Below are 19,951 nucleotides of genomic sequence, written 5' to 3' on the forward strand. Positions count from 1 at the left end.
AGGTGAGGCCTAGTCATTACTGCTCACCTCCACCATCACAGGAGTTAGCTCTCAGACGCTGAGCTCAGAGCTACTACATCAGGAGAAAGAGCATGTGAGGTGGTAAAAATCAGAGAAAAGCTCACTCCTGTGATGGTGGAGGTGACAGTAATTACTAGGCCTCACTTAGCAACAACCTAGCAATGTCCTGGGAGTATTCCAATCAGGCTTCATGAGGTACATAAATGGATCCACAGCACTGGTGTAAACGTCACAAAAAACGCCAAGAGGAGAAAGAGGAAGAATCCTTCACCACCACCAAGCACACTGCCTCTTACCGGATGGTAATGACCCCCGATTAAGGATGGGTCAAAGTGTGCTGCATGATCCCCAGGTACAAGCTATAGACTTAGGCACTCATTAAATCCAGATCTTTACACTAAATGGACTCAAGGATGAACCTAAAAAAGCATTATCCTCATTGAGGACAGTCCAATTCAAAAGATATAAAGGATCTTCATAGTGTAGTAATTAAAATAAATTTTAATGCTTCAAACTCAGTAAAAAAGGTACATCATAAAAAGTACAAAACAGCATGTCACCATGTCTCTGGTAGCAAATTTCAAACCAACAAGATGGGCGCTACGTTTTAGTGCACAATGATGTCATATGCTCTGGCTCTTCCCTTTGCGTTTTGTCATGAATGATGTCATCATTGCATGAGGCAATACCTGGACCCTACAGAGGTTGCACAGGCAGTCCAAGTCCTCCAGGATGGCACATCAATAAGTGCCATTGCCAGAAGATTTGCTGTGTCTTCCAGCACAGTTTCATGAGGATGGAGGGGATTCCAGGAGACAGGCAGTTACTCTAGGAGAGCTGGACAGGGCCGTAGAAAGACCTTAATCCATCAGCAGGACCGGTATCTGCTCCTTTGTGCAAGGAGGAACAGGATGAGCACTGCCAGAGCCCTACAAAATGACCTCCAGCAGGCCACTGGTGTGAATATCTCTGACCAAACAATCAGACTTCATGAGGGTGGCCTGAAAGCCTGACGTCCTCTAAAGGGCCCTCTGCTTCCTGCTTGGCACCATAGAGCTCGATTGGCATTTGCCATTGAACACCAGAATTGGCAGGTCCACCACTGGCACCCTGTGCTTTTCACAGATGAGAGCAGGTTCACCCTGAGCACATGTGACAGACATGAAAGGGTCTCGAGAAGCTGTGGAGAATGTTATGCTACCTGTAACATCGTTCAGCATGACTGTTTTGGTGGTGGGTCAGTGATGGTCTGTGGAGGCATATCCATGGAGGGATGCACAGACCTCTACAGGTTAGATAATGGCACCCTGACTATCATTAGGTATCGGGATGAAATCCTTGGACCCATTGTCTGACCCTACACTGGTGCAGTGGGTCCTGAGTTCCTCCTGGTGGACGACAATACCAGGACTCGTGTGGCGAGAGTATGCAGGCAGTTCCTGGAGGATGAAGAAATTGATACCATTGAATGGTCCCCACACTCGCCTGAACTAAATCCAATAGAACACCTCTGGGACATCATGTTTCGGTCCATCTGACGCTGCCAGGTTGCACCTCAGACTGTCCAGGAGCTCAGTGAAGCCCTGGTCCAGATCTGGGAGGAAATAGCCCAGGACACCATCTGTCATCTCATTAGGAGCATACCCTGATGTTGTCAGACATGCATACAAGCACATGGGGACCATACAAACTACTGAGTACCATTCTGAGTTGCTGCAATGAAATTTCAGTAAAATGAACTAGCCTGCTGCATCATTTTTTCACTTTGATTTTCGGGGTGTCTTTGAATTCAGTCCTCTGTAGGTCGATCATTTTCATTTCCATCAAACAATGGGGCATCCTTACGTTCCTAACACATTACCCAGTCCATATCAGTATAGATATCCAGCATGATGTTTTTCTCCATTGATATCTGATGTGTATTCAAAGTGTTCCTTTACTTTTTTTTAGCAGTGTATATAAGAAATATGCAGTATCTGTGGAATGATTAAATAGTCCAATGTGATGCAGATCCCAACATCAAGCTGTGATACAATAGTCCTCAGAGATGATTCTTCTCTACTTGTGTTCAAAAATATAAATACACATTCACCCGAGGTGCCTGACCCCTTTTTACAGGCAGGTTAAGCAGTGTCTTTTGGCTCTCAAGGGTTCTTAGCACTTTGCCTCTGAATGAACACAGTGAGTGATTGGTACCAGGGACCGAAATGCTACAGGAAAGTGCTTTCCATGCTGAGCTAATCAAAATGACCACAACTGATCACAGTTGAAAGTCAAATGGCTTTGTGTGTCATTGAGAAGGTGGTTAGCTACACCTAAGTTTACAAGTCATTTATAGGAAGGGGTGATCCTTTTTACAACTCAGTGATTCTGTTTTTGATTTAAAAAATAATTCTGACATATTGGTGTTATATCTTTCATTTGGATATAAATACAGGTGGATAAAACAAAAACTGTGTCTGTCTTCATTTCAGGCTGCAAAGAAACAAAATGCGATTATTTTAAAGGGGGGTGATTCCTTTCTATATCCACTGTATTTGTATTTCTCATCATTTAGTTTAGAGATTACAGAGCTTTGCCACCAATCACAGCCCTGAACCAGCTGCTGGCAAATGCTGTGCTAATTCACAGCCAATTATACACTCATCGGTCACTTTATTAAGTACACCTTGCTAGTACCGGGTTGGACCCCCTTTTGCCTTCAGAACTTCCTTAATTCTTTGTGGCATAGATTCAACAAGGTGGTATTCTGCATACCTTGGTTGTATCGAGTGGTTATTTAAGTAACTGTTGCCTTTTTATCATCTCAAACCAGTCTGCCCATTCTCCTCTGAGATCAACAAGGCATTTTCGTCCACACAATTGCTGCTCACTGGATATTTTCTTTTTTTTGAACCATTCTCTGTAAACTTTATGATTTTTTCTTTTACATTTATGTCTTAGCCCTGATGAAGGGGATAATGTGTGGTCCCTGAAATGCATTGGCTGTAGCACCTGCTATAGTTTTTGAGATAAACTTCATTTTAGGCTCTTGATGTGGCACTTCAATTTTCAACAAACACCGTTTCTATGATCTGAGGCAACTGTTGCAGTTTCTTACTTCACAAGGGCAGCCCACCCATTACCAAGATACGCTGTAGGGGTATTATCAGTACATTTTTGTTCAATACATGAATTGGGATCAAATGGAGAAAGAACGTAGCCAGCCTGTAACAGGAAGTCAGTTCACAGTAGCAAAAAAGATATTTACAGTTGCAAGAAAAAGTATGTGAACCCCTTGGGATTACGTGGAGTTTTGCATGAATTGGGCATAAAATGTGCTCTGAACGTCATCTAAGTCACAACAATAGAAGAACACAGTCTGCTGAACATAATACTACACAAACATTAGATGTTGCCATGGTTTAATTGCACATAACATGTAAACATTCACAGTGCAGGGAGGAAAAAGTATGTGAGGCCCTAGCTTAATGACTTCTCCCAGAGCTAATTGGAGCCAGGAGTGAGCCAACCTTGACTTCAATCAGTGTGATGATATTGGATGTGTTGCTGACAGCTGTCCTGCCCTTAAAAAACACACACCTGTTATGGGTTTACTGATTTCAAGAAGCGCTGTCTGATGTGAACCATGCCGCGCAGAAAAGAGCTCACAGAAGACCTACGATCAAGAATTGTTGACTTGCATGAAGCTGGAAAGGGTTACAAATGTATCTCCAAAAGCCTTGATGTTCATGTGTCCACAGTAAGACAGACTGTCTACAAATGGAGAAAGTTTAGCACTGTTGCTACTCTCCCTAGGCGTGGTCGTCCTGTAAAAATGACTGCAAGAGCACAGCGCAGAATGCTGCATGAGGTAAAGAAGAATCCCAGAGTGTCAGCTAAAGATGCAAAACTCCATGTAATCCCAAGGGGTTCACATACTTTTTCTTGCAACTGTAGAGTTGTGGAGGAGGCAGAGAGCAACAGAAGGTATTTTTGTATCTTAAGAATACATACTTCAATAAAATTAAAAAATAAAATAAACAGCATTTAATGTCATTTTTAATACTTTTGGAGTAACTGACCCCTAACAAGCACCCAGATCAGGAAAGTAATTTATTTATCTGTGTGCTTGATGCAAGAATGTCAGCGTGACAGCCAGTCAACTAGTATTGCACAGAATTAGCAATGACAGCTTCCATGTTTTTCTAACAAGTTATTTTAACCTGAAACTGCTCAACTCAAACAGTGCCAATAATTAATAAAAACTCATACTTCCTATTTAATGTATCAAATATTCAACATTTATTAAAAAAATATAACATATATACACATCTGATTGTTTTTACAGCAATAAAAATACATACAGAACAGATTTAGACTTGCAGTGTAGTGACAGTAAGTTTACTATAGCAGCGAATCTTCTAATAGGTTGGAAAGTATCTCTGGGTCTCCAGCTCTGTTAGAACAAAGTCAGTCTTTCCCTGAGTAGGCAGGATGAGGAGAAAATAAAAGATCAGCTTAAATAACCCCTCACCCCTGGTTCACATATGTGCAGCCGTGCGGGCCGTGTTTTGCACAGGCACAAGAGCCCATTCATTCGAATGGACTCCCATGCCCGTTGACACGCAGGGAAGAGGTCCCTGCACTTCTGAAAACGCAGCTCACACGGGAACCCAGTACGGTTGCAATTTCCAGTGCGGGCAACATGCCATTAGAACTAATGGCACCTGCCCGCGGGTCCGTATTCCTCTGTGTGAGTGGTGCGGCTGCACGGATTTTTGTGCGGATCCGCAGCCGCACCACCCACACAGATGTGAACCTAGCCGTAAGGCATATTTCCATTTTTGCAGTCAAAGTTATAAAAACCCCATTATTATGTTTCTTTCTTATGTATTCTCTTTCACACAGCATGTCTAATTTTTTTTTTTAGACATCTCTTACCTTATAGATCTTTCTCAAGTCAAGGTGTCATGGATAACTACAAGTTTTTTTCAACAATTAGAGGGAGTCTGTCTCAAGTATGTCTTCATACATACAATGCAAGAAGTCTAGCCCCTAAACCTCTAACCCTTTGAGAGGATGGGGGGGGGGGGTGATTTACTAAAACAGGAGCATGGTAGCCAATCAGCTTCTAACTTCAGCTTGATTGATTAAGCTTTGGCAATAAATCCTGGAAGCTGATTGGTTTCTACACACTACTACACCAGGTTTTGCACTCTCCAATTTTAGTAAATAACCCCCATAGTGTTCAAATCTAGTTACAACTGATAATGAAGATCTGCCTGCACAGTACAGACATGGTTAATTATAGCAACACAGACCCCTCAAACAAAGAAAACTACGTAGTGATTTTCTTGTTGAATGGTCCATAATAGAACATCTACCAAAAGTAAGCTGCAGTTTTACTTTTTTTTGTATATGTTAGTTAAAAGCTATGTTATGTGAAGCAGATAATGTAACAAATATAATGTAGTGTGATCCCAATTTGCAAAAGTGGAAATACTCTATTATACAGATAGCCTGATGATTATGTCAATATATGCTGGCCTCTAATGTGGGAAATGCAAACGAAATTACTATAGAATGGGGATGCACTCCACCCGCACATCAAAAACCCACTTGGGCCTAAAAAGTAACCTTTATTTTTATATCAGCTAAAACATATTACAACTAGAATGAAATTACTTCCACCATGATTCAACTCTACTTATAGGGATGTGCCAAAAACATAACCATATGGAGATGAAAATATAATATTGAGAGTTGGAGACATCCCAACCTCAGGTTATTCCATACATTTGTCCAAAATGGGCTATATTTAAATGCTGGGGGAGGAACGTGCCCCCAAAGGTGGTATGGGATCCTCACCTTACATAAGGGGGTATTTATAGGAGGGGTAATCGCTGTTTGCAATACCTCTAAGCTGACTACTGACATAGACTAAAGTCAGTGGCTATCAAAGGGCTTACTGGCCTCCCTGAATTCCAAAACACCACAGCCCCTATTTCCAGCCTGGTTCCTTTCCTAAGTTGTCGATAAACCGTTCCTCTTCCAGCAGCTAAAGAGCCCTATTACAATCTCCATTCTCAGGTGCAGGCACATCCCCCAAAAAATATGTGAAATAAAAGTGCTAATGAAGTGCAGAAATTCCTCCCAAACCCAACATTTCATCTTATACAATATGGCTTTGTCAATGGTGTAGAAAATGTGGAGTGTCACATAAAAAAGTGTCCTGTAGAGCGCACAGTGGCAAAATAGAGCGCATCCCCATTCTCTAGTAAAAGCAGAAATACACCTTGGAGGCCATCTCTGACAGTATTTTTTTATATTGCAAAATAGATTAAAAAAATCAAACAGGAATGGAAAATTCCCTCATAAAGGATATGTTCACTTTTTTTCAAAAAATAAAAAGGTGAACTAACGCCAAATATCCTGGCCACCCCTCCAGACCCTACAGCACATTGAGGATGTGATGATCCGTGCTACCAGTGTAGTGGTCTGTACACCGTACACCGCAATACACAGCCATGTAAGTGGCAAGCACTCATTGGTAAGGTGTCCCAGATGAAAGAAAGAAATGCTTCTCATTGGTCAGCATGGTCAGGTGGTCATGCCGACCAATCAGTACTTGCCATTAAAAGCATTATGATGGGGAAAAGGGGGGGAAGAGGGAAATGTTTTAAGAGGGAAAAAGAAAGGTAATAAAAGATAATTATGTATATTTATTGTGAATATGAAAGTGTTTGTAATTACTTTGAAAAATTAATAAATATTTAAATTAAAATAAAAAAAAAAAAGCATTATGATGGATGCTCACTCTGGGGCTGTTTATTGCATTGTATATTGTACAGACTGCTACACCTGTAGTGCAGGGCTGCCAAGTACAGAGGGGTGGCCAGAATATTTGGAGTTATTTCACGTGTTAATTTTTAATGAAAAAATCAACGTACCCTTTAAACTGCATTTCAGGGCAAAAACATATGCAGTGCATCCTTGCAGTATATTGTATGCAGATTTCCCCGTGTTGTATCCCTTTAAACACCCTGAATGTACAGAACAAAACCTGTTGATCTGCTAGAAATGCATTCAGTTCCTAAGTTCTGTTGTGGGCTGCCAACACACAGCATTTTTATGGACTGAATGGTGTCAGCCCTCCCCTCCCAGTTTTGTTTTTTGTTAAACTACTCAAACCTTCCCACTCTCACATGTCTACAATGTAAACACGTGGGCTCTGCACAGATACCAATCAGCTTCCAGGTTTTATTGCCAAAGCTTAATTGAACACATTGAAGTTAGAAGCTGATTGGCTACCATGCACAGTTGCACCAGATTCTGAGTGCACCCGTTTTAGTAAATTTACCCCTAAGGGTCTATTTCTTAACCATTTCCACAAGCACCACACATTTGCTGTATTGTTTGGAAAATAATTCTCTCCTAGGTTTGCCAGCACCATCTAGTGGCCACAATGCAGTATTTTCCTGAAATACCTCAATAAGAATCTAAATATATTCTGCATTATGGCAGAAGGTGGAGATGATGATCATAGGAGATAAATATATTACAAACAATATGACAGACATTTGTGGGGCTTGTGTGAACAGTTAAATAAGAAGTACAGCCAAAGCTTTTTTGGCTATACTTTTATGGATCACATGGGTGTAGTTAGTTTTGCACTCCTGTGACCCATTTTCAGCAGACAGCAGGCTTTAGTGTCATAGAGCCAGCCCAAGCTCTGAAAGGATCTTGCCCAAATGGTCGAGATCCATCCAGAAGCCTGGACCAACAGATGTCTCAGCCACTGAGAGCTTAAGCCACCCGTTCTTGCACCCTTCAAAGCCCAGCACTCCAATGAGCACTGGAAGGGCACAGCAGAAAGCCAGTGACTGACAGTCACAACTCTCTGCTAAGAACAGAGGGCAGAACTGAGCGATCAGCCGTGTTTGATTGCTCAGTTCTAAGTGCAGGGCCAGCAAGGACAGATGTAGCATCAAATCAAAGCTGCATCCACCTAGGTGAGTATACATTTTTTTTTTGTGAATCCCATACTTCTCTTTTATGACATCTGTCCAGCAGATGTTTATATATGAGGGTCTTCAAAATGCTTCTGCACTTTTATATATATAATAGAGTTTAAAACAGTGTGGAAACTTTTTGAAGAACCCTCATACATAGAACCCTTATTGTTGTGTGGTCCAAGATAAGAACTAGGAGGGCTGATTAGACTCCTTGGGATAACACAGGAAGTGTGCACCAGAAACAGAACAGCTCTGAATATTTGATATAATCAACAGGTTTTTTTTACACCTATGGAATAGATATACAGATCAATAGGGAGCAATTAGGAGAAGTTAATTGTTAGGGTTTACATGAACTTTGATAAAAGAAGCACAAGGTTGAAACTGAGAGCTTAAGGATGAAGATTTTGACACCAGTCTCCATGACATAAAAGAATTTGGTGAATGATTCAACTCTCCAGGATGTATCAAACTATGATTATTATTTTTGGAAGAAATGATCCTTTAGCCTCTAAGAAGGTGCCTTTATACACCTGATCTCTAGACATAGACATTACCCTTCTTTTATCACCAGTTTTAAAGTTTGCCACCAGTCTTAAACCTAATTATTAATATATATATATACACTATATTGCCAAAAGTATTGGGACATCCCTCCAAATCATTGGATTCAGGTGTTCCAATCACCTCCATGGTTACAGGTGTATACAATCAAGCACCTAGGCATGCAGACTGCTTCTACAAACATTTGTTAAAGAATGGGTCGTTGTCAGGAGCTCAGTGAATTCAAGCGTGGTGCCGTGATAGGTGGCCATCTGTGCAATAAGTCCATCCATGTCCATCCTTGCTACTAAATATTCCAACTGTTAGTGGTATTATAACAAAGTGGAAGAAACTGGGAACAACAGCAACTCAGCCATGAAGTGGTAGGCCTCATGATAGTGCAGGGTCAGCGCATGCTGAAGCGCACAGTGCGCAGAAATCACCAACTGTCTGCAGAGCCAATAGCTAAAGACCTCAAAACGTCATGTGGCCTTCAGATTAGCACAACAACAGTGTGTAGAGAGCTTCATGGAATGGGTTTCCATGGCCAAGCAGCTGCATCCAAGCCTTAAATCACCAAGTGTAATGCACGCTGCCACTAGACTGTACAGCAGTGGAGACAAATCACGCTTCTCTATCTGGCAATATGATGGACATGTCTGGGTTTGGTGGTTTCCAGGAGAATGGTACTTGCCTGACTGCATTGTGCCAAGTGTAAAGTTTGGTGGAGGGGTTGATTATTATTATTATACAGTATTTATAAAGCACCAACAGTTCGCTCAGCGCTGTACATTACAATGGGAGACAATACATGAGACAGTACAATAACAATACAATGCAATACACGAGGGGTTCGAGGGCCCTGCTCCTTGGAGCTTACAATCTAGGAGGGAGGGGATAGTGGTACAGGAGGAAATGGTTGTGGGGGATGGAGTGGTAGGAGGAGTGGAGGAGGTCGGCAATTAGCAGGGGGTGGGGTAGGCTTCCCTGAAGAGGTGGGTTTTCAGGGTGCGCCTAAAGTAGAGGAAAGTAGGTGATAGTCTGATGGATTGGGGTAGAGAGTTCCAGAGGATGGGTGATGCCCTGGAGAAGTCCTGGAGGCGGGCATGGAAGGAGGAGACTAGGGAACTAGAGAGAAGGAGGTCTTGTGAGGAGCGGAGAGTGCGTGTTGGGTGGTACTTGGATATTAGGTCGGTGATGTAGTTTGGGGCAGTATGATGGACAGCTTTGTACGTCAGTGTTAGGTTTTTGAATTTGATCTGTTGGGCAATCGGAAGCCAGTGGAGGGATTGGCAGAGGGGGGTGGCGGAAACGGAGCGGTTGGTAAGGTGGATGAGTCTGGCTGCCGTATTCAGGATCGAATGAAGCGGGGATAGCCTGTGGCAGGACAGGCCAGTGAGGAGGGAGTTGCAGTAATCGAGTCGTGATATGATGAGGGAGAGGATGAGCTGCTTAGTGGTTTCTGGGGTTAGGAACGTGCAAATTTTGGCGATGTTGCGGAGGTGGAGTCTGCATGAGTTTGTTAGTTATTGAACTTGGGGCTGGAAGGATAGATTGGAGTCAAGTATGACACCAAGTACTCTGGCCAGCGGGGCGGGCCTGATGGTGGCATTGTTGGACGTGATGGAGTAGTAGGGGTGGTGTGCGGGCTGGGGGGAAGACTAGGAGCTCGATTTTGAAGAGGTTCAGTTTAAGGAAGTGGAGCGACATCCAGTCTGATATGTCGTTCAGTAGGCTTGTGAATTGGGTGGAGACTGAGGGGGTGAGGTGGGGGGTCGAGAGACAGATTTGCGTGTCGTCGGCATAGAGATGGTAGTTGAAGCCGTGAGAGTGTATGAGTTGGCCAAGGGAGGAGGCGTAGATGCAGAAGAGTGATTATGGTGTGGAGAGCTTCATGGAGTGGGTTTTTATGGCCGAGCAGCTGCATCCAAGCCTTACATCTTTCAACATGTCTGTGCACCAGTGCACAAAGCAAGGATTATTATTATTATACAGTATTTATAAAGCGCCAATAGTTCGCTCAGCGCTGTACATTACAAAGGGGGACAGAACATGTGACAGAACAATACCAATACAATGCAAAACATGAGGGGATTGAGGGCCCTGCTCTTTCGAGCTTACAATCTAGGAATGAGCAAGTTTGGGGTAGAGGAACTTGACTGGACTGCACAGAGTCCTGACCTCAACCCAATAGAACACCTTTGGGATGAATTATAGCGGAGACTGCGAGCCAGGCCTTCTCGTCCGACATCAGTGCCTGACCTCACAAATGTGCTTCTGGAAGAATGGTCAAACATTCCCATAGACACCCTCCTAAACCTTGTGGAGAGCCTTCCCAGAAGAGTTGACGCTGTTATAGCTGCAAATGGTGGGCCAACTCAATATTGAACCCATTAAAGTTCATGTGCATGGCGGGTATCCCAATACTTTTGGCAATATAGTGTGTGTGTGTATATATATATATATATATAAACACAGATCAAAACTGACATGTGAATTATAATTATTTATAAAAACTTAAAATTAAAAATTCACATCTGTGGACCAAAATCCCAGCATGCTCTGGGAGTCATCACAGCTTTTAATTAAAATGTAAATAATTCATTGATATCTCAGATATCCTTTTTCTAATATTGTCATTCTCAATAGTGTACAATAAAGGGCAAGAAAAATTACTTTTCCTTTCCTGTCTGTACGCCAACTGTGCTGTTGTTCTACATTCACTGCAGCAGACCTGCATCCCCTTACTCTTTTTTTATGGCATGTGGTACTAATACAAGCTGTAAATGGAGCACTGGAGGAACAAACAAACACAAATAACAGAAATAAAACCTCTTCATCCTGAATTATGTGTCACAGAAAAAATTACATGACAACTTACTTATCAGCCATGGTCACTATAGGCCATGATGCTGGCTTCTTATCGAACTTGAAAATGTTTTGGTTTCTATATTTTTGGTGGTTCAGCAACTTTTCTTCTTTCAGGTCTGCTGTAACAGTGTTGATGGTGATTGCTGCAATTTTGCAGTGTATAGTAATACATTTATTGGGTCACTGCTCAGTTATTGTGTGGGATGAAGATTCCATGCAGGTCCAGATGTATGTTGGCATTGATATTGGCACGACCTATTTCTTTAAATGTTTTGGCATCCAGTACGAGTAGAAATGCAGGTTTATTTGGGTTGGAAGACACGATGGAAGATAATATTACCCCTGAAATGACAAAATAAATATATAATGAGTATTTGTTGAGAAATTCTGAAAGAAGGACCATTTACTGCATGTTGTAAACAAGGGCGGACTAACAACTCATGGGGCCCCCGGGCAATAGGGGATCATGGGGCCCCTGTGTCCTTGCCCAAACTCAAAAAAGCCTATGAAAAAGATACCAGGGGCATCTCCTGGGGCCCCTACTGACCCCGGGCCCTCAGGCAGTGCCCGAGTTTCCAAATGGTCAGTCCGCCCCTGGTTGTAAATGACATCTTAGCTTTTATTGTCAACTGTATAGACAGGGAAGATACATTTTAAGATTTTCAGTTTAGAGATGTATCCAATCTTCTTTTGAAGTTGTCGTTAGAAGAGTGTTAATTACTGGAGAAAGGAAAACTTTTTTAAATGTCCTTTTTGCTGAGTTCCTACCTTTACCGAATATGTCCTCCATCTTCTTGTTAACTCAGTAATTGCTCTGAAATAGGCTGAATATTTTCAAATGAAACCGTTAATCCCCTATGGCTTTCTGTTTGCAAGACCAGTGGCTGCTATTCCTCCTATTCCCCCAGCCCCCTTGGCCCTTCCCATCTGTAGTTCTATACAGCAAGAAGAGATGTACTTCTCTGTAGTGGGCGGACCAGGACTCAGAGCCGGCTGTCTGTACCGCCCATAGAGGTGGTGTCCTAATCCTGCATACAATCAGTCCAGCCCACTGGCAAAAACTGTACTGTCCACTCATTATCAGTTTCCTTTCTCAGCCTTGTCATCCATTATATTACAACCAACCGGCTTGTCATTTCCACTTTAGCCACCTGTCACTGCCGCCGATACCTTCCCTTGCATGTGTCGCCAGCTGCTCTCTTCCTGTCATCCATTATCTTCCCACATCTTCCCCTCCACCGCATATGTCTCTAGCTGCTCTCCTCCTTTCATCCACTGCACAGCTCATTAACTTCCCGCATCTCCCCCGCATGTGTCTCCAGCTGCTCTCATCCTGTCATCATCTCACCCACTCACCATTTACCATCACCATCCATCTTACTTCCAGCGGGTTTTTTTGTTGTCACCCTCTTGAGCAGTTCATACATTCCCTCTTGCCACCTAGCTTTTTGCAGCCTTCTCATCTCCCCCTTTGAGGTCATTTTACCTTCCAGCCCTATCCACCATCCCCATCCCCCAACCACCCATCCAACCATCCCACCATACCCCCATCCTAACCCCCAGCCCGCTCCTCACCTACAGCCCCCCCCCCACCCCTTTACCCATATTCCCCTTCCCCCCTCCCTCCTTCATCCTCCTCCTCTCTCTGCCCCTTTCCCCCCCCCAGTACCCCCCTACCTGCCCAAACCTTCTCCTCATCCTCTTCCCTCCTCCCTTCCCCAAGCCTGGTGCCCCCTCCTTAGCTTTCTCCATTATTGCTAAGGGATCTGTACTTGGGAAAGGGGGGTTCTACTGCTGAGGGGTCTGTGCTGGTGAAAGGGGGGTTCTACTGCTGAGGGGTCTGTACTGGTGAAAGGAAGGTTCTACTGCTGAGGGGTCTGTACTGGGGAAAGGGGGGTTCTACTGCTGAGGGATCTGTACTGGGGAAAGGGGGGTTCTACTGCTGAGGGGTCTGTGCTGGTGAAAGGGGGGTTCTACTGCTGAGGGGTCTGTACTGGGGAAAGGGGGGTTCTACTGCTGAGGGGTCTGTGCTGGTGAAAGGGGGGTTCTACTGCTGAGGGGTCTGTACTGGGGAAAGGGGGGTTCTACTGCTGAGGGGTCTCTACTGGGGAAAGGGTGGTTCCACTGCTGAGGGGTCTGTACTGGGGAAAGGGGGGTTCTACTGTTGAGGGGACTGTACTGAGGAAAGGGGGGTTCCACTGCTGAGGGGTCTGTACTGGGGAAAGGGTGGTTCTACTGCTGAGGGGTCTGTACTGGGGAAAGGGGGGTTCTACTGCTGAAAGGGGGGTTCTACTGAGGGGTCTGTACTGGGGAAAGTGGGGTTCTACTACTGAGGGATCTGTACTGGGGAAAGGGTGGTTCTACTGCTGAGGGGTATGTACTGGGGAAAGGGGGGTTCTACTGCTTAGGGGTCTGTACTGGGGAAGGGGGGTTCTACTGCTTAGGGGTCTGTACTGGGGAAAGGGGGGTTCTACTGAGGGGTCTGTACTGGGGAAAGGGGGGGTTCTACTACTGAGGGATCTGTACTGGGGAAAGGGTGGTTCTACTGCTGAGTGGTCTGTACTGGGGAAAGGGAGGTACTACTGCTGAGGGGTCTGTACTGGGGAAAGTGGGGTTCTAGTGCTGAGGGGTCTGTACAAGGGAAAGAGAGGTACTACTGCTGAAGATTTTGTAAGATTTTATGGTTGGGTTTACTTCTTTAAAAGAGCAGTAGGGAGGATCAGCAAATGGGTGGGCTGGGGCTCCAACTATAAAGTAATAGTCAAGACTTTCATATAATTGCAGCTTTCTCTATAGACCATTTTAGGTCTACAATTGAACTCTCAGTGATTACTTTCACACTGATCCATAGAAAAAACACGTCAGAAACGCATAATGCGTTTGCGGTGCATTTTTTTTTACAAGATATGCAACGAGGGTGCGTTTTTGTTGTGTTTTGCCATGTTTTCCATTGACTTTAATGGAGAAGTGTGTTTTTGGTGCTGTTTTTGTACTGTACCAAACTTGCACCAAAAATGCAGCAAGTAGGATTTTACAAAACACACTGGACCCTCAACGGATCAGTGCGTAGAACTCATAGGAATACATGGTCACAAGTTTTTCTTCTGCTTTTGCGTAAAAATACTTTTTTTTCTGCACCGGAAACTGACTGGAACTGACTGCACTGGTGGGACATAGGGCCATTGGAATACATGGAAAACAATGTGCATGCATTTTTGATGCAAAAAAACGTACCGGACGGCATCAGCCCTTATGGAAAAAAGCTGAAAGGAACTCAGAGTTCCCTAAAGTTTTATTGTTTGTCTTCTGCTGTACTATACCATTCTGACCAGTGGGTCCACCAAGGCTGGAGTCACACCTTTGTGTGCATGTTGTCATATCTTTTTATGTGCCTTATGCAGTATCATGTGCTGTCATTGTCATTAGATCCTTGAGCCCTGTTCACACTGATGCGGTGCGGAATTTGCAGCATTTTCTGTGCGAATTCCTCACCGCATCAGAATCGCACCCCCTTCATACGAACCGCTGCGGGTGCGTATGTTAAGTTAACAACACCCCGAAAGCGGTTCGCAAAACTTGGTGTGATGTGCAGAATCAGATCGCATAGGTGTGAATACCCATGCGATACGATTCTAGTGCAGACCAAAAAAAAGCCCTGCACGTTTTTGGTGCGGGTGCATGCGATTAGAGCCATACAAAATATATAATGAAAAGATAATATGCGAGCGCTATCCGGAGATCTCAAAGCGGCTAGAACACCAAAAGGTAACCAAGAGAGAACCTTCCAATAAAGTTCATAAACATATATATATCTAAAACCATATATAAGGTGCAGCGCTATAATAGTAAAATGGCATATATAACATATATAATAAAGTGCAAATGTCAAATCACACTGCAGTGAAGTTAAGTGAGATGAACAAGTCCCAAAATAGGTCAAACGTGGGGATCTAATAGATCCTAGTAGGTGCGTGGGATGAGATTCTGTGTATCACACGGTGAATCTGAGGTAAAAGTTGCGCACTCACCAGAAGTGCGTCAAAAAAACGCATGTAGGGTTTATCCTGTGGTATCAGATAGCGATCAATGGCCAAGATAGGGACAAGATCCTACACCTTCCAATAACACCTTGGGTATATACTTCAAATTTCATAAGCGTGTCTCAAGCGTGTCACCATCCGGGGTCCCCTTTTAGAGCAGATTCTGCAAGTGGGGTCTCTCATAGAAGAGAGCCCAATAAGGGACACCACATAGTGTGATACCGTATAAACTGAGTTTATTTAAAGGTACAACATGTATAGTAAAGGTAAAAATGCAAAAGCAACACTGACCAGATATTAATCAGGATGACCACCTGCGGTGGTCAGACGTCCAGATACTGCAGCCCCACTGACGCGTTTCGTGCGGTGCACATTATCAAAATATATGGCTCCCATTGCACCGCACACAAATCGCATGTGATTTGCACAGGAATGCGGTGCGGTTCCTGTGCGAATCACATGCAGGGGCGGACTGACAACTCATGGCAATAGGGGTTCATGGGGCCCCTGTGTCCTTGCCCAAACTCAAAAAAGCCTATGAAAAAGGTACCAGAGGCATTTCATGGGGCCCCCTACTGAACCCAGGCCCTCAGGCAGTGCCTGAGTTTCCAAATGGTCAGTCCGCCCCTGGTCACATGCAATATACCGCACCCCATATATTTGAACCCAGGATCAATGTGTGTTGATGCATCAAAATGTCACACAGATGTGAACTAGCACCATTCAGATCCATGACTATCTTGACTACATTTATTGATGTGTATTAAAATGTATGCATTAAAATGCATAGGTATAAATGAGCACTATAGTCAAAGCTTTCATGAAACGTTGGGTGTAAATTGGCCATGTTTGTTACATACTTTGTGAAAGTAGTAAGAGGAATCCAATTGAAACTTACCATCGTCTTCTTCTTTGGCATCTGGATGTGGTACAAACAAAGGTTCAGCAGGCCAGCACGTATCATCAGTCCATTCTAGCATTTCCTTGGTAACAAGGTCAAACTTCACTATCTAAATAACGTACACCAGTTATTACAAAGGCTCTACACAGCAAACACATGCACAGAAGATAACATTTAGAAAAATATCAGGTTTGATTAAATTCACATTTGTATACTTTGTTGTTTCAAAAATATGTAAGACTTAAAGCTGTATTAAACCAAAAAGCAAACATTTAATATATTGCATGTTATCAATTCTTAGATGTGGTGGCTGCATTCGTTTTCTTTTTTAGACTCTCTTTTTATTTTCTCCTGGTGATCTGACGGGTAAGTCTGTTGTTTTTCAGGCTCTCCTGCAGATGTTGCAGTTACAGGGTTGAGACAAATCCAATAATCCAGGACTTTTTTAAAGCAATCCACTGAGCTGGCCAGAACCAACTCTTGAGGGAGTCTATTCAACATTTTCACAGCTCTCACTGCTGCATGTTTATGTGTTTCGGTGCATTTTTATGCATTTTACCTCGTTCCAGTACAGTTCTGTACAGGAAAAATGTAGCATGTTCTACTTTTTTTTTGGAACTGGAACGCACTGGAACTGCAACCACTATGCGTTTTGGATGCAGAAAAAAACTGAGAACTAGCCCTAACTGCCTAAAAAGTATTAGCTGCAGTTTGGCTTCAATGTTAGTGCTTTTAAATCTGCTAGTACATCTAACACTCCCCTCCCCCCATGCTGCTGTCCTATGGTGTCTCTGTTGCTCCTTCATTCAGTGTGTAGGCACTCTATGGGCCTTACATCTGCATGTCGCATGAATGCGCATTTTCCCACTTTTTTTGCACATTTTCGCATGACACGCACAGGGCAGAAGTATCACCTGGCGAAACAATGAGAACAAAGCCTGACAAAAAACAAATGCAGCCACCACATCTGGAGGACTGGTAACCAACTACATTTTTGTTTTTTGGGTTTAGATGTTAAAACAGAGTTCCACCCAAAAGTGAAAGCTCCACTTGTTTGCCTCCTCCCCCTCTCCACTGCCATATTTGGCACCTTTGGGGGGGAGAGCAGATACCTGGTCTTGACAGGTACTTACTCCCACTTCCAGCTCAGATCGCCGCAGCAAAGTGAGCTGGAAGTTCCTCCCCCCTCCTTCCTGCCGCAGACTCCTGGGAACCTTCACAGGTACCAGAAGACTGCAGGACCAATCGGGAGGCGCAGCAAGACTCGCACGTGTGCAGTGGGCACTCGGCTGTGAAGCTGCAAGCTGTCACAGCCTGGTACCCACAATTGAGATGCGGGCGCCGGGGAGAGCAGAAGAGAAGGGACAGCACGGGTGAGCACATTGCTGGATCCTGGGACAGGTAAGTGTGTGTTTATTAAAAGTCAGCAGCTGCAGTTTTTGTAGCTGCTGACTTTTAATAAACACAAAAACATCTGGAACTCCACTTTGATTAACCCCTTCATGCCTAAAGGTAAAACAAATCTAAATGCCTAAGCACAATTCTGCAACATTGACATGTGTTAGTAAAACCGTTCATATCATCACAACTACTTCATACATCCAGGTGGATTATACCGTGTTTTTTTCAGGACAAATTGGGCTTTCATTTGATGGTAAATGGTAATGGATATCTTCTGATTTTTTTTATTATCAAAGGAAAACTGGCCCAAAAAAGTAAAAAAAAATATTTTTTTTATTTAGCTGTGTGTTTCTTGTTACTACAATAACCTACCACCAAAGAACAACCCAAAATAAATTCTCCAGCTCTTAACGATCGCAGCGATACCATATATGTGTATGTTATTTGTTGTTTGTACCCGCAGTACAGCCCAGAAACAATAATGCGCATTTTGTTTTTGTCTTTTTTTTTAACCTAAAACACACTGATACTGACACTAACTGACGCTGATACCAAATTTTTTTCTAAATCCTGACCTTTGACACTGACCTTTTGACCTTGACCTTTGACCCTGACCCAAACACTAACCCTGGCACTGAACTAGATCAAACTTTGATCTAGGTATTTTTTCTTTATTTTTTAATATTTATTTAGTTATTTATCTTTTTTTTTACAAACATTTTTTTTTTCTCTCTATGCCAGGAGTTAGAGATACAATATATCTCTCTCCTCCATTCATAGAGAGAGAAAAAAACAAGGGGGCCGGGCTGTACAGTGACTGATCACTGTGATAGCCAATCAGAGGCTATCACAGCGATCACGTGACCCGGAATCGGTAGTCCCGGGTCCCGGTCATTAGAACGGGACCCGGTGCTCTCAGTGACACAGCGGTCTTTGTGCTGGGAGCATGCCGAGCGGCGCACTCCCAGCACAAAGACAGGTACGCAAATATGTGGCTCCACGGAAAAAAGCCCAGTTCTGTGAGGCCGCATATATGTGTGACGTCGGCGTCAAGGGATTAAAGCATTTGTTGGAGCAGTGCAATAAAGAAGATTGAAGCGGCATTGAGGTTGATTTACGAAAGGCAAATAGACTGTGCACTTTGCAAAGGACAGTTGCACTCTGCAAGTGTAGTTGCTCCAGAATTAAGTAAATGAAGTAAAGCTTCCCTTTGCAAAGAATACCCAATCACATGCAAGGAAAATGTAAAAAAAAACTGCAATTTTGCTTGCACATGATTGGATGATGGAAGTCAGTAGAGTTCTCATTTACTAAGCTCTGGAGCAACTGCACAGTCTAATTGCCTTTTGTAAATCAACCCCATTGTATTCAGTTATAACTGTGACAAGCAGCTTTTATTGCAGTTATAATGATATCAAAAAGTAGGAGCGATTCTCCTGCCTGGCATTCACCATAATTGAAAGTTCATTCTTCTGGGGTTAGGAGATTGTCTGTCAATGGCATACTGAACTTGGATAGCTCATTTGGCACATAAAGATGCAAGCTGTGATCCTTACCCTGGTGGGAATTGGACGCCATTCAACATGAGACGCATAAACATATCTGTACTTCTTGCCATTGTAAGCATAGTTAATTCTAGGTAGTTCAATTCCTAGGAGGACAAGACACAAGATTACATACCAGTCAGGAAAATATAAAGACACGAGCTATTACTACTTTTTCCATTTTTTATTGGATAAAAATGATGGCTATAGGTTAGGTAGACAGTATGAATGACACTAAAGTGATTCTAAAAGTACATTTTTTAAATAACAAACATGTCATACTTATTAGTCTGCGGAATGGTTTTGCATAGAGCAGCCCTGATCCTCCTCTCCTGGTGTCCCCCGCCAGTACTCCTGGCTCCTCCCCCCTTCTGAGTGCCCCCATAGCAAGCCGCTTGCTTTGGGAGCACTCATGCGGGTTCTCTCTCTCAAGCCATGCTCTGTGTGTCCATTGACACACACAGTGCAGCTCAGTTCCCTTCCCCCACTGTCTCCTCACAGACTGTGACTGACAGCAGCAGAAGCCAATTATTATTATTATATTATTATACAGTATTTATAAAGCGCCAATGGTTCGCTCAGCGCTGTACATTACAAAGGGGGACAGAACATGTGACAGAACAATAACAATAC

At 43.4% G+C, this 19,951-nt stretch overlaps 1 protein-coding gene across 1 annotated transcript; it reads right to left on the reverse strand.

The window, feature by feature from the left end:
- Positions 1-11,210: 11,210 nt before the first annotated feature.
- Positions 11,211-19,425, reverse strand: LOC149436813 (beta,beta-carotene 15,15'-dioxygenase-like; the record flags this gene model as incomplete). Its single annotated transcript, XM_089661442.1, has 3 exons — positions 11,211-11,774; positions 16,371-16,482; positions 19,331-19,425. Coding segments are annotated over 3 exons (362 nt in total), but the record flags the coding sequence as incomplete, so codon positions are not given.
- Positions 19,426-19,951: the final 526 nt, after the last annotated feature.

The sequence above is a fragment of the Staurois parvus genome, unplaced genomic scaffold (assembly GCF_062004578.1).
Source record: "Staurois parvus isolate SC_StPar_1 unplaced genomic scaffold, SC_StPar_1.0 ptg001336l, whole genome shotgun sequence".
NCBI lineage: Eukaryota > Metazoa > Chordata > Amphibia > Anura > Ranidae > Staurois > Staurois parvus.